This window comes from Glycine soja, chromosome 9, assembly GCF_004193775.1.
Source record: "Glycine soja cultivar W05 chromosome 9, ASM419377v2, whole genome shotgun sequence".
In the NCBI taxonomy this organism is placed as follows: Eukaryota; Viridiplantae; Streptophyta; class Magnoliopsida; order Fabales; family Fabaceae; genus Glycine; species Glycine soja.
Genome location: NC_041010.1, coordinates 36,719,280 through 36,737,394, shown reverse-complemented (window position 1 = coordinate 36,737,394; position 18,115 = coordinate 36,719,280). Strand labels below are relative to the sequence as shown.

General features: G+C 30.3%; 2 protein-coding genes across 2 annotated transcripts; both read right to left on the bottom strand.

Annotated features, from left to right (window-relative positions):
- Window positions 1-13,161: 13,161 nt before the first annotated feature.
- Window positions 13,162-14,057, bottom strand: LOC114368434. Its single transcript, XM_028325712.1, has 2 exons — window positions 13,276-14,057; window positions 13,162-13,174 (listed from the first exon to the last, which is right to left on the bottom strand). Exons 1-2 carry the CDS (start codon window positions 14,055-14,057, stop codon window positions 13,162-13,164), a joined length of 795 nt encoding a protein of 264 aa, XP_028181513.1.
- Window positions 14,058-16,932: 2,875 nt separating this feature from the next.
- Window positions 16,933-17,289, bottom strand: LOC114368433 (Bowman-Birk type proteinase inhibitor). The gene has a single exon (XM_028325711.1). It carries the CDS (start codon window positions 17,287-17,289, stop codon window positions 16,933-16,935), a length of 357 nt encoding a protein of 118 aa, XP_028181512.1.
- Between the last annotated feature and the right edge of the window lie 826 nt (window positions 17,290-18,115).

The window sequence follows — 18,115 nt, the reverse complement described above, 5'->3', positions numbered from 1 at the left end:
TCAGGATCAACTTATTGAATTTGAATCTCTCTTATTAAATTTATAGCTAACTTTCTTGTAAATTGATTATTGGTCTACTCACAAAACACCCAGATTCTTAAGAGTTGAAAAATTAAAGCACTCTGAAAAGACAAAGATTTAGACAACACAAAACATCCAGGCGGCTGTAGAGGCCAATAAACTACTGAAGTATAATCCTACCATTGGTGTAGAAGTTGTGATTGGAGGGACAAGACTTGCTTTAAAGCAGAAACGGATGCAGCCAAACCTTTTCCAGGTAAATTATTTTGTCATTGTCACCAAGCTCTTATTTTATGTATTAATATGGTCTGTATATGAAATTTAAATAATAATACTTGCTTTGTTAGTTGTGGCAAATCTATAGTATACATATCTTTTACAAAAATAGTAATGTAGAGCTCTTTAGTGCCTCTAAATTTTTAGATCATCAAAAGTAATTCAGCATTCTGAAGTTTAAAGGTTCTTGACATTGCTTGTAACTGAATTGTTGATGGTCTCATGTAAACAAAACATTGTGCTTGTTCTCTTGTCCCTTATCCAATTTTGTATCTTCTAATTAAGTATATTGCATTTTGGTCTAGCCTGGCAGAGAATTACTGAGCAAGCTGGTGTTGTGCTTTCTCTTGATCCAAAACCAATAGAGGTACATACTACAATGCTTTAATTAACATTATTGCCTATCCTATGTTAATTATACTAATTGTTTTGGTTAAACATAGGGTGATTGGAATGGAGTGGGATGCCACACCAATTACAGGTTTTGCCCATGTTTCTTCCAGATAATTATACTATGTTAATTATACTAATTGTTTTAGATAATTTTTATTACTCATTTGTCTTTGTCAAATATATCAAAATGTTACATGTGAAGAAAACTGGAAGAGGTCAAAAACGTGATATGCTTACAATTAAGTTTCTTAAAAAATTTATCCACTATGCTAAGCATAGGATTCAACCTGAACTGACTGATGAGGTGATTTTCCTTTTTTGATACTATTAGCAATTCCATTTTTCTTAATTTATAATGAATTTTTGCAGTTTATCCATGTTAATGGAATTTTGGTCTGCTATATGTCACAATTGCCATAGCTGAGTGCTTCTTCTGAAGTCTGGTTGTTTTCAATGGTTGTTATGCTTCTGGTCCAATCCATTATATAGACACGTGACTAACTTGAATTTAACATCAATTGACTATGTCCACAGGCATCTGAGAACATTGCCACAGCCTATGTTGAGCTCAGAAATTCAAGTTCAAATGCAAAGGTTAGCATTGGGAATTGAAATTGACTCTAAACATTCAAGCCACAGTATGCCATTGGTAATTGTTTAATACTATGTTTAGGCTTAACCATTTTTTATTCATTTTGGCTAAATACATGAATTATATTCCATATTGTGGATTTTTTTGGCCTAATATTAGTGAACCATGTATTATATTAGTGAACCATAGCTGAGTGCTTCTTCTGAAGTCTGGTTGTTTTCAATGGTTGTTATGCTTCTGGTCCAATCCATTATATAGACACGTGACTAACTTGAATTTAACATCAATTGACTATGTCCACAGGCATCTGAGAACATTGCCACAGCCTATGTTGAGCTCAGAAATTCAAGTTCAGATGCAAAGGTTAGCATTGGGAATTGAAATTGACTCTAAACATTCAAGCCACAGTATGCCATTGGTAATTGTTTAATACTATGTTTAGGCTTAACCATTTTTTATTCATTTTGGCTAAATACATGAATTATATTCCATATTGTGGATTTTTTTGGCCTAATATTAGTGAACCATGTATTATATGATTAAGTTTACGTGACAATTCTCTTTTTACATTCTATTTGCCCAAGATATAAGATATATGTGTACGTATACATGTATGTCAATAATTGGAATTTTATCCTCATTAACTAATAATATCTTGGTTTAAAAGGTTCTAAAGCTTTTTTCTCTCCCTTCACTGATGTTATCTTAAATGCTCCTATGTTCTTTGATTCAACCCCATAGGGAGGATTTTGATCGGAATAAGGTTCCTTTATTTCTTACTGTATTAAAATTTGAAAGATTGATCTCTATTCTTGTGACTGTTCTTTGACCCAATATGTATCTAACTTGTAGGTTTGATCGTATTTGGGTATTTTAGATTTTGATATTCCTTTTCCCATCATCTTATAATATGCTACGATGTTTTTTCATTCCAATGCTGCCATCGAATGGCTAAGGCTAATTCTAAGGATTGAATTACTTCAAAATTTGACACTCTTCACTATAGCTTTGTTGCTTGTTCTACTTTCAAAAGGATATGTGGCCCATGGTATTGTTATTCATTACTTAAAAAAATTAGCGTATATTACATTCTCATGTTATGTTCATATATTTGAATTTTTGTTATGCTCATAACTTCTACCAATTTTTTGGGCTTGTCTAGTTATAGGTCTTGTGGGAATTTTTGTTTACAATTATGAATATAATCTTTATCATGTTTTTTCCTCTTCCATTTGCATTTTTAATTTATTCTATGACAGTTACGTGATCGATCGATGTAGAATGCTTTTGATTCTACGACGGTCTCTTGTCAATGACCGATGTAGAAAGCTTTTAATTCTATGATGGTCTTCCCACAATCGATGTAGAATTCATTTTACTTTTGAAAGTGCTTGAAACTAGAAGATTTGAATAATTATTTAATTTCATATTGTCATGTGTGTTTATTCCTTCAATTTCTACGTTTGAAGTCTGTGAATCGCAAAAAAAAAAATATCCAACAACAAAAATAACAAAAAAAAAATGCATTCTACATCGATTGTGGGAAGACTGTCGTAGAATCAAAAGTTTTCTACATCAGTCATTGACAAGAGACCGTCGTAGGATCAAAAGCATTATACATCGGTCGATCACATAACCGTCATAGAATGAAATGTTTTCTACATCGGTCCTTCTGACGTGACCGTCTTAGAATAGTTACCCCTTTTTACGACGTGCTCTACGACGACGATCATAAATCAATGTAGAAAGCCCCATTTAACTGATGTAGAAAGTCTCATTCGTAGTAGTGCAAGTATGTAGAAAAGGTTATGATAGCTGAACAACAAAAGTCTTTTCTCACTAAGTTTAATATTGTAATAACTTTTATACATACACACACTTATTCCATAAAAACTAGGACAACATTAGGGCACTTTAGTATACAACTATAAAAAAAGTTTTCTACATCGATTATTAGACATTTTTCACGACGGTTGTCAACTGTCTTTGTAGTTGTCATTGTGAAAAATGTTGACTTTTCACAACGATTTTTAAACCGTCTTAGTAACTTGGTTTTTATATAGTTTATGTAAAAATCGTCTTAGAATGTTTTTTATTAAAAAAAAGATCAAAAACAAATTGAGGATTCTAAAATAGTTCTCTAAAAAACTATCTTAAAATGTTTTTTTTTAAATAATTAAAAAATTGAGGATTCTAAAACGGTTTTTCCAAAAACTGTCTTAGAAAATAAACTTTCTAATACGGTTCTCTGAAAAACTATTTTAGATTGTCTTTTTTCTAACAAAAAATTTAAAAAAAATTAAAGATTCTAAGATGATTTTTCCAAAATCGTTATAGAATGGTTGTATTTTTTTACAAAATACCACTGCGTTTTATTCCACGATGGTTTTTTGTCAACCGACGTTAAATCAACATCGTAAAAACATATTTTTTTAGTAGTGAGTAAAGGCACTAATGGATAGATACCTCTAAATTTTCTTTGTTATGGTCAAAAGGATGCTTAGTTAAAACTATATTGTCTTAAATAGTTTTAGCTTTCAAAGTACTTTATTATTATGGTAGTAGGAGATATTCCATGACCAAAGATATTTTATAAAAACATATGGGTTAGGTTTCATTAAGTACTTGATATGGGAATACAAACTAATGTACAATAGATATGCCGATCAACAATCAACTTCATTAAGTTGGACAATAATCAATGAGTATAATGGACAGAGCATGGCTATTCATAGGATGTTGGATCAATTGTCAGAGTTTGGGTGCTTTAGGTTGATTTGTTGTTGTGTTTAAGTTGCATTTTATCTTTAACTGAGGCATTGTTTTAAATTTCCATGGTATTTTGAAACATGACTTTGTCTTAATGCTTTTCAAACTGTTCAAGTTAAGCATTAAAATTCAGCACTTACATAATGAGTTGTATAGGTGACACATATATTAGTGTTATTTATCTCCGATTTAGATTATTCCTCTTATAATCGATACTATACATAATATATAAGTATATGCATGTACTTGTATACTTAGTATAGATTTAGTCATGTTATTGCTATATTGATCTGAACTAAAGAAAATTTGGGTTTTAAACTAAAAGGTATAGATTCTTGCTTGCCTTTGTTTGCGGATTTGTCATGATTATTTTTCAATCCCCCTGTAGAGGATGAAATTAGGTGGAGCTAAGTTATTATGCATTCTCCTTATCATTTTGTTCAATTCTTCATGGGTGAATATTTTTTCTATTCCATCATAGATTGTTCAATTGTGTGTGTAATTTTATTCTAATTCATTCCACACTACTCTATCCCATTCTACCCATCATTAGATATGAAAACATTGCATTTGTGATTCGTTAAGCATTTTGTAGCATTTGCATATCAGTTATGACAAAAGAATAAAATGTGAGTGGTTAATGAAGCTCTTTGCAAACATTCAACTTATTGGCTTGCATATCATGTAAACTAGGATTGAAAAGTCAAGTCCTATAAGTTATCAATGGAATAAGAGTATCTCGTGTATTATACAACATCAAGAATACACAAGAGACTCTCGAGCTATTGGCCTAATAATATCCAAGACTAATATGAGATTATTCATATATAGAGCATTGATGCCACTCAACAGTATCTCAGCCAGATGTTGTAAGTACTATACAACATCGATTCTGTCAAAATCAATGTTATATAGTACTTACAATATTGGTTTTGATATAATCGATGTTTTTGCATTTTTTATTGTCTATTTGGCTATTTGTTATTATACCACATTGTTTTTTGAGAGAATCAATGTTGTATAATGAATTTTAAGATTGATTTTTTAACCGATCTTAAAATGACTTACTTTTAATGACAACCGATTCAACTTCGATCCAAAATTGATATTGAATGTCCATAAAATTAATGTTAATGACCTATTTTCTAGTAGTGAAAAATATCTTGGTGTAAATAAAAATCATCATCAAGGTGTTAAAGAGCCCTCAAATCAACACTTGCCTAAATGTACAACACTACAACGTTCAACTTAAACAAATAATAATTTTTGCTAGGTTGATATCTCGATGTCAATATGCATGTGTATAACTTTTCAGGGCAAAATATTAACGATATTTATCTCATCTTATTACCTTTCCAAATTATTGGCGAGAATAAAAAGGAAGATATGGTCAAAAGGATACAAAGTGGAAGAAGATTAAGTCTCAAGTCCCTCTCGCATCCAAATTATGAGTCGAGAAAAAGGTTATTGGGCATGCTTTTATAATATACAACAATCACGTCGTCCTCAACACAGGACGAATTTCGTCGTTTCTACTTAAAGTAAAAGCTAGGAATACATAATTCTGACCATATGTTGAAGGTTTGAATACTGTTCGTCAAAATATTTTTTATTCTCAGTAACAAAAATGCAAATAAAATTTATTTGAGAATTAATTTCTTTCTATTTAGTTATTTTGAAAGAATTTTAATTTATTATTTAATTTTAGAGCTTAAAATTAAAAAAAAAAACACTTTTATTAAATTTGTTTTCTTTAACTTGTTTTCCCTATAAAAACAAGGAGAATACTAGAATAGTGGTGAACTGAATATTTTTTTAGATAAAAGTACGAAAGTGATCAAGAAAGAAGAAATTTTCATAAAACATCTAGGTAATTGACACACAAGTTTAAAGAGAAAATAAGGAGAAATATAGAAGTAAAAAATATTTTGTTTTTCTTTTTATCTCCACTCGAGAGATATAATTAAATATATGAAATTAAACATCCTTAAATTTTATAAATTATTATCTTTCCTCTAATATTAATAAGACCGTAACACATACATACATATATATATATATATATATATATATATATATATATATATATATATATATATATATATACTTTGAGGCTTGAACATGTTAAACATACTGCCAGTGACAATTACCATGATATTTTATGAAAATTTCTTCTCTCTTTTTGATCATTTTTGTATTTTTATTCTTCAAAATTAATTGTTATTTTATCTATTTTTAGTTTTTTTCACCGCTAATCAAGAACGCAATACATACTAAATTTGTATTACTCAAGAAAGAACTTGCTGCAAATTAATCAAATTAAATGCGCTCCAACTGTGCCCACTAAAAGAGAGAGACTAGAAAATCATGACATGTGAATTCTAAAATGCAATTACTCATAATACGATCGAGGGTTAACAAATAAATACTAAGAAATTAGCTGTGACCAATTATCAAGTAAAAATACTACAGCTTGGAAGCATATGTAGCTACAGTACTGTAGCTATATACTACATTGAGAAAATTTGTTGCTCCAACAAAAACATTATTATCAAAGGAACGCACAATGATTTTTATTTATTTTTAATCAAATTCATATAATTTATTATAATATAAAAAATTACTATTAGTGACGTAATGATAAAAGAATCAAAATTAAATAAAACATTTTTCTAATTTTTGCTTATATAAACAAAATTCGTGAAACAAGGCTAAATCAATCATGAATATGTTTCCATAAGCAAGGGAACAATTATAGTATCATTGTATTACAGTGATAAAAAAAAAGCAATTTAAATGCTTTATTTAGCAACTACATCAATATATAACGTGGCCGGGCTTCATTTTGAGTGATCGAGTCTATCACAATCTTTTTTCTAGCTAGGACCAACCATTATTGTTGAGACAACACATTAGTTAATAAGCTCGTCATTTTGAAATTATATACTTGCTAATTTATTCTTCCTTTTAGGAAAAAATTTATATTTATATAAACTTTGAAAGATTAAGACAACCCACTTAATATCTTTATGAAATTAAATTATATATTTATTTGAATTCCTGCGGGTGAACTAAAGAGACTGCATGCATGCGTGTATCTCTGCACTAAACAAGTATAGAACGACAACCCAATTGATCATACCAATCTCCACAATCAAATTCATAACTATATATATTTGGATCAATGTAAGAAAGAAAAAGTTATTTTTATAAATTTAGAGCTTCACATATGTTAATGTTTAAATTTGTGATCGGGTAGATGTCCAGAAATGATATGTTTGTCAAAATCCCTGATATACTAAAAAATACTACTGTGCCTAGTCAATACTCAATATAATAGTGAACGTCTTGTTTCTTGTTTCTTTTAGCCTCTTTTTTTTTATCATTCCAAAGTACTAGTAAGAGAAAAAGAAGATAATAACCCTTTCTTGGAAAGTTAACTCCCACTTACTAAAGGAACTAGCTGGGAAGGTCTTTAGTTCAAATTTCATAAAATAAGATTAATTATGTGTAAATTATGTATTGATTTTTTTATAAGTAAAAAATATGATCATAAAAGATTGTGTTCAAATAAGCGGATCTTCTTATTATGGTCAAATATCATATGATAGGATTGTGTATGAATTTTGTATCAATCTTATCTCATAATATAAAATAATAAATGAAGTTCCGTAAAAATTAATAAAAGCAAACACATACGTACAGTACCTATCATTTGAGAGAATCCTTTCCCATAAGAACTTATTTCCAAACAAGGAAGTCGTTATCATGCAAAAGCACATATTTCATATTTGGCTATGAACACTTTATTACGTGCATTCCTTTCACGATAAACTGGTGCAACAATCCTTTCAACAACAACAAGAAAAAGCTGATGCAAAAAATATCCCAGCCCCATATGCAACCTTTTTTAAAAAAAAGCAAAATGCACCAAAAACTATCATAATTGCAGCATAAATATGATGCCTCACATCAAGTAGCCTCATCATCAACCATATGGTCCTAGCGTTAGGCGAGTTCCTTTGTAATGACAATAACTTCTGCGTGCTTGCATTATTAATGGAGTCTTCTCATTCTAGAGGGAACCAGAAAAATCAACACGCCATGTAGCATGAAAATAGTGTTGATATCCAGTATTAATTACCTGAACTTTTTTTTTCTCCTTTTAATGTTTTCTCTTATTGTATTCATTGTATTATTTATTCTATATTCATTTTATTGTATATTTTTTTAACTTTTGTTTGTATTTCCTTCTAAAATTATAAAAAAAAATTCTACCTTGTATAATTAGGCCTTTTTTTTCATTTCTACCGGGGCAGTGTTACTTGTTCGGGTTTTTCTTAGAATGAAAAATGGAGGAAAGTTGAGATAGAGGATGTTGGAAAAAGGGTGTTCAAAAACACACATTGTGGAATAAAATGATCTATTTTGTATTTAAATTGTATTATAAATAGATGACATATTAAAAAATGTATCTGTTGATGAGCTCTTAAAGCATAAAAATCCTTTAATAGTGTGAAGACTCTAAAATCCTTTAATAGTGTGAAGACTCTACGTTTATCCACACTAAGACTGACCTCTATTTGTCAATAACTTTGACAACTGAAAAAATAAGAATAGAAAAGTGATTTTAGAATTATTTCAACGTAGAGCCCAAGACTCTATTTATAACTAAGGATACTAAATTTCTAATCAAATCAAAATCATTATTGATAGTATCCTTTTTTAAGCTATATTATTTCTTGTTACCTTTTATTACTAATCATTTAACAATCAAAATTGAAATAATAAGTCAAACTTGTATCTAGTCACCTTTTCAACCCAAATTCCAAATACAAAATCATACATACTTGTTTCTCTTCTTTCACTAAATCTTTCATATTATTTATATTTTCAGTGCTAGCAAAAATATAATAATATTCCACCTTTTTGAAATCAATTAATCATTTGATCATATTAAATTCTCTTATTTAATTAATCATCAAATATTAAAATAATTTCCTTAAGAGAGATTAGAACACTCGTTTGTGTGTGATCCCGTAGGTTCAATACTAAACTGGTAATATATTAATCAACTTAATATACTAATCAAGGTAGGCGTCTAGCAACATTCCTTAACGTCCGGATAGCATGAAGTAGTATTTTACTTTCAAGAACCATTAGAAGAGTAGTATAATAATTTTTTTCATCTTTACAGCTCTGGGTTAACTCTAGAGTATGGTATTACTGTCAAACCCTTTTTGAGTTAACTCATAATGACTTAAGAAACTTATTTCTTCTTTCATTTAATTTTCCTGGCTAGGATATAATTTTATTCATAGAGCTCAAACTCATTACCAAGAGTTGATGGATTCCTTCTTGATTAATCATTAATTCTACAGGTGTTTAATCATATCCAATATCCATTCAACAAGTGCTCTAAAGTATTAGGTGTCCGGAATCAAAATATAACAAATAACCTGTTAATTACTATGACAATCTCAGGGCAAAGAAAGCTATTGTACCTCTTATTGAGAATTTTCTATTGACAGTTTATGGTAAATTTTAACCATTAGAAAATTTTAATTGAGTCAGTTCAATGATCACATCAACATGTTACTCATCTATATATGCAAATTAATAAATGAGATCTATTAATATTTATCCAATAAATATTATCACATATATATTAATCTATCCAGATTATTGATATCTTATTTACAATAATCCTATGATCAAGAACGGTTTAGATTAAAATTAGAACAAACTTGTTTCTCATTATCATAATCTCTATTATAATAACAAGTCTTTAATTTTAATCAAGGACATCATCAAATGAACCATTTAATCAAATAGTAAAATATGACAATGAAAATAAAATAATACCTTATTATTAAAATTAGAATTGATTACATGATGACTTGGATCGTGGGTATAAAAATTTATTCCCAACAATCTCCCACTTGCCTAGAGCCAATTATTCATGAACTTCATTCCTAATTCTCATTTGTGCTTGTCAAACTCTTTTATGTCAAGCGCCTTGGTGAAGGAATCTGTTGCATTCTCCTTTCCATCTACCTTTTCAATCTTAATGACACCACATTCTATTATCTCTCTAATCAAGTGATACCTTCACAAAATATGTTTAGACTTCTGGTGTGATCTTGGTTCCTTTGCTTGAGCAATAGTCCCATTATTATCGCACAATAATGGGATTGACTCTTCTATTGAAGGAACCACACCAAGTTCAAATATGAACTTTTTCATCCAAACAGCTTCTTTAGCGGCTTCACTTGCCGCTATATATTCTGCTTCAGTAGTTGAATCTGCTACCATAGTTTGCTTGGAACTTTTCCAACTTACTGCACCACCATTTAAAGTGAAAACATATCCTGAAATGGATTTACTATCATCTTTGTCTTATGCAAAGCTTGCATCAGTATAGCCCTTCAGTTTCAATTCAGAGTCTCTGTAAATGAGGAATTTGTCTTTAGTTCTTCTTAAGTACTTAAGTATGGTCTTAACCACTTTCCAATGTTCCTCACCAGGGTTTGCTTGATATCGACTAGTTACACCTAGTGCATAAGCGACATCAGGACGTGTACAAGTCATGGTGTACATGATAGCTCCCACTGCACTAGCATGTGGTACTCTACTCATGCATTCTCTTTCTTCATGAGTTGTTGGACAATTCTCCCTACTAAGAGTAATTCCAACACCTACAAGCAAATAGCCTCATTTGGAATTATCCATGTTATATCTCTTTAAGATAGTATCAATGTACATAGATTGGGAGAGTCCAAGCAATCTTTTAGATCTATCTCTATAAATCTTTATACCTAGAGAATATAGACTGCTTCTCCCAAATCCTTCATGGAGAATTGTTCTGATAGCCAAATCTTTGTGCCTTGCAATATTGGTACGTTATTTCCAATTAGTAATATGTCATCTACATATAATACTTAGAAAATAATTGCACTCTCACTGACCTTTTTGTAAACACATGGCTCTTCCTCACATTTAACAAACTCAAACTTTTCAATTGTCTTATTAAAATGAATGTTCCAATTTCTAGAAGCTTGTTTCAATCCATATATAGATCGTTGCAACTTGCAAACTTCATTACAACCAGCCAATGATGTGAATCCTTTAGGTTGTGTCATGTACACTTCCTCTTTCAACTCACCATTAAGGAAAGCTTTTTTCACATCCATTTGCCATATCTCATAATCATAGTATGTTGCTATGGCAAGTAGAATCCGAATTGATTTGAGCATTCCCACAGGAGAAAATATTTTGTCATAATCTATTCCTTCCTGTTGACGATATCCTTTAGCAACAAGGCGAGCTTTATAGGTCTCAACCTTTCCATCTGCTCCAATCTTTTTCTTGTAAACCCATTTACAACCAATTGGTTTTATATCCTTTGAAGCTTCAACTAAAGTCCATACTTTGTTGATCTTCATTGATTATATTTCAGATTCCTTGGCTTTTTGCCATTTGCTGCAATTCGTGCTTCTTATGGCCTTCTCATAGCTCTTGGGATCATCATCATTATGATAAACCTCATTTGACATGTCATCTTGCACCATTAAGTTTAATTTATCAGGTGCACGATGCATTCGAGTAGATCTTCTAAGAGGTTCTTGTGTTGGGTTCAAAGGTTGTTGTAATTGTTCTAAGATTGGTTCATTAACTTCTTCTTGAACAATGACTTGTTCTTGAACAATAACTGGTTCTTGAGCCATAATCGTTTAAGTTGAAGAGCTTTGTTCTAATTTCAAAACATCAAAGAAAGGCCTCTCAGTTTCCATCTCATGTTCTTGAGTTATGTTATCATTGGTGACTTGAGTCTGATCAAGTTCAATTTCTTTACCATGGAAGAAACTCTTTTTCCAAAAAGGTTGCTCCTCTTGCCACAAACACTTTATGGTTAGAAGGTTAGTAGAAATAATATCCCATTGTTTCTTTAGGATAACCAATGAATCTACACTTATCAGACCTTGCCTCAAGTTTATTTGTTTGCAATCTTTTAACATAAGTTGGGCAATCCCAGACCTTGATGTGTTTAAGACTTGGTTTATTTCCTTTCCATATCTCATATGGAATTGTAGAGACTGCTTTTGTAGGAACTTTATTTAGCAAGTAGGCTGCTGCTTCTAAAGCATATCCCCATAAGTTTAATGGAAGATCGGTGAACCCCATCATGGATCTAACCATATCTAGTAAGGTTCGATTTCTTCTTTCATATACACCATTGTGTTGTGGTGTTCCCGGAAGTGTCCACTGAGAGAGAATCTCATTCTCCTTTAGATAGTCAATAAAGTTATCACTAAGATATTTACCTCCTCTATCAAATTTAAACATTTTAATACTCTTACAAGTTTGCTTTTCAACTTCATTACGAAATCTTTTAAACATTTCAAATGATTCAGATTTATGTTTCATAAGATACAAAAATCCATATCTAGACATATCGTCAGTGAAGGTGATAAAATAAGAATATCCTCTTTTGGCTTGAATCTTTATGGGCCCACAAACATCTGTATGAATTAGCCCCCAATAACTTAGAAGCTCTTTCTCCACTTCTAATAAATGGAGATTTAGTCATTTTTCCTTTGAGACAAGATTCACAAGTTTCATATGATTCATAATCATAATTATCAAGGTAACCTTCCTTGTGCAACTTGTTAATTCTTTTCTCGCCAATGTGACCTACCCTACAATGCCAAAGATATGTTTTATTTACTTGATTATCTCTTTTTCTTTTGAAACTAGAAGAAACATGCATAATCGAGTTATGATTCACATGGAGTAAGACATAAATGCAACGTTGGAGATAACCATTCCCATATAAATCATCATCATGATAAATTGAATAAATGTTATTATTAAAGATAATGCAAAAACCTTGCTTGTCCAACATGGAAATTGAAATAATGTTTGAAATAAATTTCAGAACATAATAACAATCTTTCAATACTAGTACTTTGTCAGTAGACATTATTAAAGAAACTGGTCCTAAAGCTAAGGCGACAACATTTACTCCATTCCCTACTTGTAGATTTATTTCTCCTTTCTTCAACCATCTAGTTATGTGTAGTCCCTACAACGTATTGCAAATATTAAGACTACTGTCTATATCTAATACCCACATTGAAGAATCAGTGACAGTTAAAGAAATCATGAAAACATTTTTCATTAATGTCTTACCTTGTTTCTTGTTTTTCAAAGAATCAAGATACTTCTTGCAATTTCTCTTCCAATGACCTTTCTCCTTATAGAAGAAACATTCAGCATCAGTTTGGTCAATCTTGTTCCTTTTGTTCTTGGGTTTGGTCATACCACCCTTAGGTCCAAGATTCTTCCTTTTTGGTACTTTGCCTTTCTTCTTGGAGTTGTTGCCAACTACCATGACAGTTCCTTTCTTCTTTTCAGAAGCAATTTGATTCTCATAATCAATTAGTAGATTAAGCATCTCATGCAAGTCACAACTAATCTTATTCATGTTGAAATTCACAATAAATTGTGAAAATGAATCAGAAAGTGATTGCATAATCAAATCTTGAGAAAGCTCTTTCCCAAGAGTGCACCCCAACTTCTCAAGTTGTTCTATGAGATCAATCATCTTAAGAACATGGGGTCCAACATTTTCATTTGCAGCAAGTGAGGATCTAAACAGGGCCTTAGATAATTGAAATCTAGTCATCCTGCTTTGACCACCGTACATCTTCTTAAGATGTTCAACGATCTCATATGGGTCCATGTCTTGATGTTGCCTCTGGAGTTCTGAACTCATTGATGCCAAAATAATGCACTTAGCAGTAAGGCACTCATCTAGGTACTTTTGAAAAACCTTGGTTGCTTCAGCATCACTCAGATCAGGTGCTTCCATGGGAGGCTTATCAATAGTGTCAATAAGCTTCTCATGCATGAGAACAATTCTCAAGTTGCGGTACCAATCATCATAATTGGCTCTGACTAGTTTTCTAGGTTCAAGAATACCACGAAGCGATAGAGAAGACATATTGTTATCACATAAGTTTCTAGTTGTCAGGCCAATCCTATTGATATCAATAAATTAATTTTAATACTTCTCTAGGTTGTCTAGTCGCTCAGTATATAATTAATTTCAAAAACATGCATCTTATGCGAGAAAAAAATAGCACAAAAAAATAATTATTAATTATAAATCTCCTGTTCTTCAGGTCGTTCCTCATGATTAAACAATTTAATATGTAAGGTATGTCAGATAACAAACATATTTATTATTTAGATATATAACAATTATATAATTACGCACATAGCATATAAAATTTTTTTTCTCTCAAATAATTGAACGAGATACAGTGCTTGAGGCGCATATCTCTTTGATATCACATATCTTAATGCAACGTCTTTCCATTAAATTAATGTCCAACAATTTGAAAATAAAAGAACTAATAACAAATTGCTCAAAATTGAAGGAAAGGTTTAATCTTTTAAAAGGAATCCAAATAAAATAAAAATCTTTATTCTCCTTTATATAAAAATACCAACGTATATGATATGGAACACCTCCAGCAAATCAAGTACCGTATTAACAACCAATTGCAAACGATCCACCGATTCAAAACAACATCCATGTAACAAGATTAGAAATTGCACAAAAAAATTAATTTGATTTGACAATGTAATCATGCAATAATAACCGGCAACATTACGTGTAAGTAAATAAAAATTGAAACTTTTTCAAATTTTATTAAATATAATTTAAATACAAAAGACCCATGACTCTGATACCAACTGTTGGAAAAAGGATGTTCAAAAACACACATTGCGGACTAAAAGAATCTATTTTGTATTTAAATTATATTATAAATATATTATATCTTAAAAAATATACTTGTTGATGAGCTCTTGAAGCATAAAAATTCTTCAATAGTGTGAAGACTCTACGTGTATCCACACCATCGAGACTGACCTCTATTCGTCAACAACTTTGACAAGTGGAAAAATAAGAATAGAGAAGTGATTTTGAGATCATTTCAACGTGTAGCCCAAGGCTCTATTTATAGCACGTTATGGCTAGCAAATTTCTGATCAAATCAAAATCATTATTGATAGTATTATTTTTTAAACTATATTATTTCTTGTTACCTTTTATTGTTAATCATTTAACAATTAAAATTGAAATAATAATTGGCCAAGTCAAACTTGTATCTATATTGATAGTATCCTTTTTTAAGCTATATTATTTTTTGTTACCTTTTATTGCTAATCATTTAACAATTAAAATTGAAATAATAATTGACCAAGTCAAACTTGTATCTAGCCACATTTTCAACCCAAATTCCAAATACAAAATCATACATGTTTGTTTCTCTTCTTTTACCAAATCTTTCATATTATTTATATTTTCAGTGCTAGCAAAAATATAATAATATTCCACCTTTTTGAAATCAATTAATCATTTGATCATATTAAATTCTCTTATTTAATTAATCATCAAATATTAAAATAATTTCTTTAACAGAGATTAGAACACTCGTTTGTGTGTGACCCTGTAGGTTCAATACTAAGCCGGTAATATATTAATCAACTTAATATACTAATCAAGATAGGCGTCTAGCAACACTCCTTAACGCGTCTGGATAGCATGAAGTAACATTTTACTTTCAAGAATCATTAGAAGAGTAGTGTAATAATTTTTTTCATCTTTACAGCTCTGGGTTAACTCTAGAGTATGGTATTACTGTCAAACCCTTTTTTGAGTTAACTCATAATGACTTAAGAAACTCATTTCTTCTTTCATTTAATTTTCCTGGCAGGATATAATTTTATTCATAGAACTCAAACTCATTACCAAGAGTTGATGGATTCCTTCTTGATTAATCACTAATTCTACATGTATTTAATCATATCCAATATTTATTCAACAAGTGCTCTAAAGTATTAGGTGTCCGGAATCAAAATACAACAAATAACATGTTAATTACTATGACAATCTCAGGTCAAAGAAAACTATTATACCTCTTCTTGAGAATTTTCTATTGACAGTTTATGGTAAATTTTAACCATTAGAAAATTTCAATTGAGTTAGTTCAATGATCACATCAATATGTAACTCATCTATATATGCAAATTAATAAATGAGATCTATTAATATTTATCCAATAAATACTATCACATATATATTAATCTATCCCGATTATTGATATCCTATTTACAATAATCCTATGATCAAAAACGATTTAGATTAAAATTAGAACAAACTTATTTCTCATTATCATAATCTCTATTATAATAATAAGTCTTTAATTTTAATCAAGGATATTATCAAATGGATCATTTAATCAAATACTGAAATATGATAATGAAAATAAAATAATACTTTATTATTAAAATTAGAATTGATTATATGATGACTTAGATCGTGAACATACAAATTTATTTTCCAATAGAGGAGTATCTTGTGCATTTGAGAGTAAGAAAATGGAAGGAAGTTAATTTGTACTTGGTAGTTCAGATTGGGCACTACCTATACAAAAGGTGTTTGTATAGTTAGGGAACTCTTGTTCCAATCAAAAAAAGTTAAACAACATTATTTAAATTAATTAAACAACTCATATAAGTGTTCCACGAAAATGTTTTTAGGTACTATTTGGTTAACTTATACATTTTTTTATTTATAAATCCTGAAATCATAGAACCAAATGCAAACGAAAAACTATAAATTAAAATTGGCCAAATTAATTAACATTGGAATAAAGAAGACCCAGATTTGCAGAAAGCAAATTATGGGCCACGAAAAGAGAGGAAGTTTTATTCCAAGTTTATTTAGTCATTCCTTACATAACAAACAAAGCATAAAGGGGGCTTTGTCCATTGGAGAGAGAGCTTACATGCATAACACTTGTTCATTAGTAGTTTTCCTTGTCATCCTCACTGGGCTTGCAAGGTTCATAGCAGAAATCGGTTATGTCAACACAAAAACACTGTGCAGGATACGATAATGCGCAAATACAAGATTTGCAAGCTGAATGGCACGAATTCAGCCTCATATCTGAACAGCGGCATTGAGGAGGGTTTGACTTTGTGCATGCGCATTGATCACAGCATGGTTTTGAAGACTCATCATCATTTGAGTGTTGATGATGATCACTTTTCATGAGCAGGCCAAGCTCACTCAGCCTCAAGCTGGCACTAGTAGTACCCCCCACAAGGAAAAGTAGCACCAAACACACCTTTAGCACCACCATGTTGTTCTTCAAACCCATCTTCTTCTCTTTTTTCTTCTGTGAAGAGATTACTTAAAAAGAGCCACTGAAGTGGGTTATTTATATTAAGAGGATCATTTGCATGCAGATGGAAACGTGATGACTTGGTTCTTTTCTGAGTCATGGAGCAGTAGTGAATAGTGATATCTTGGTTCTTTTCTGCATTGCATTTCAAAGGTGGCACACATGCAGGATATCATGGCTGGCTTTGCTCCCACGTTGGGCTAGGCGTGTCTATTAGCATTTTATACAGGGAAAACTGGATAAGAGGTTCAGGTGTTAGCCTAGTATTGTCATTATATATATATATATATATATATATATATATATATATATATATATATATATATATATATATAGCTGAAATTCTACGCAAATATTTTAGAACTGACTCAAATATATTTTTAACATATTTTAATTTAGAAGTATGAGTCAATTGTCTACGTCATTAATTATATGTTTGTGGTTAATTTTCATAACATCAATTAAACGGGAGATCCAATTAAAATCAAAAGTTTAGAGATTCAATTAAAAAAAATTCAACAATCTAATTAAAAATTTGGTACAAGTATAGGGACCACAGAATAATTAACCTTTTTAGTTTTAAATTTTTATTTTAAAAAATCAAAATCAAAATCATTTTTCAATTTTTAATTTTGTAGTTTTATTTTGTTTCAGTTTTAAATTGTAAGCAATATTATAATTTTTTTTAATCACTAAAAAGATGTGAGATTCTTCACAAGGTTGTAATGAAGGAATTTGGAATGATACCATAAAAAAATATTTAAGTTTTTGTGGGCCAAGTCTATATATATATCATGCTATG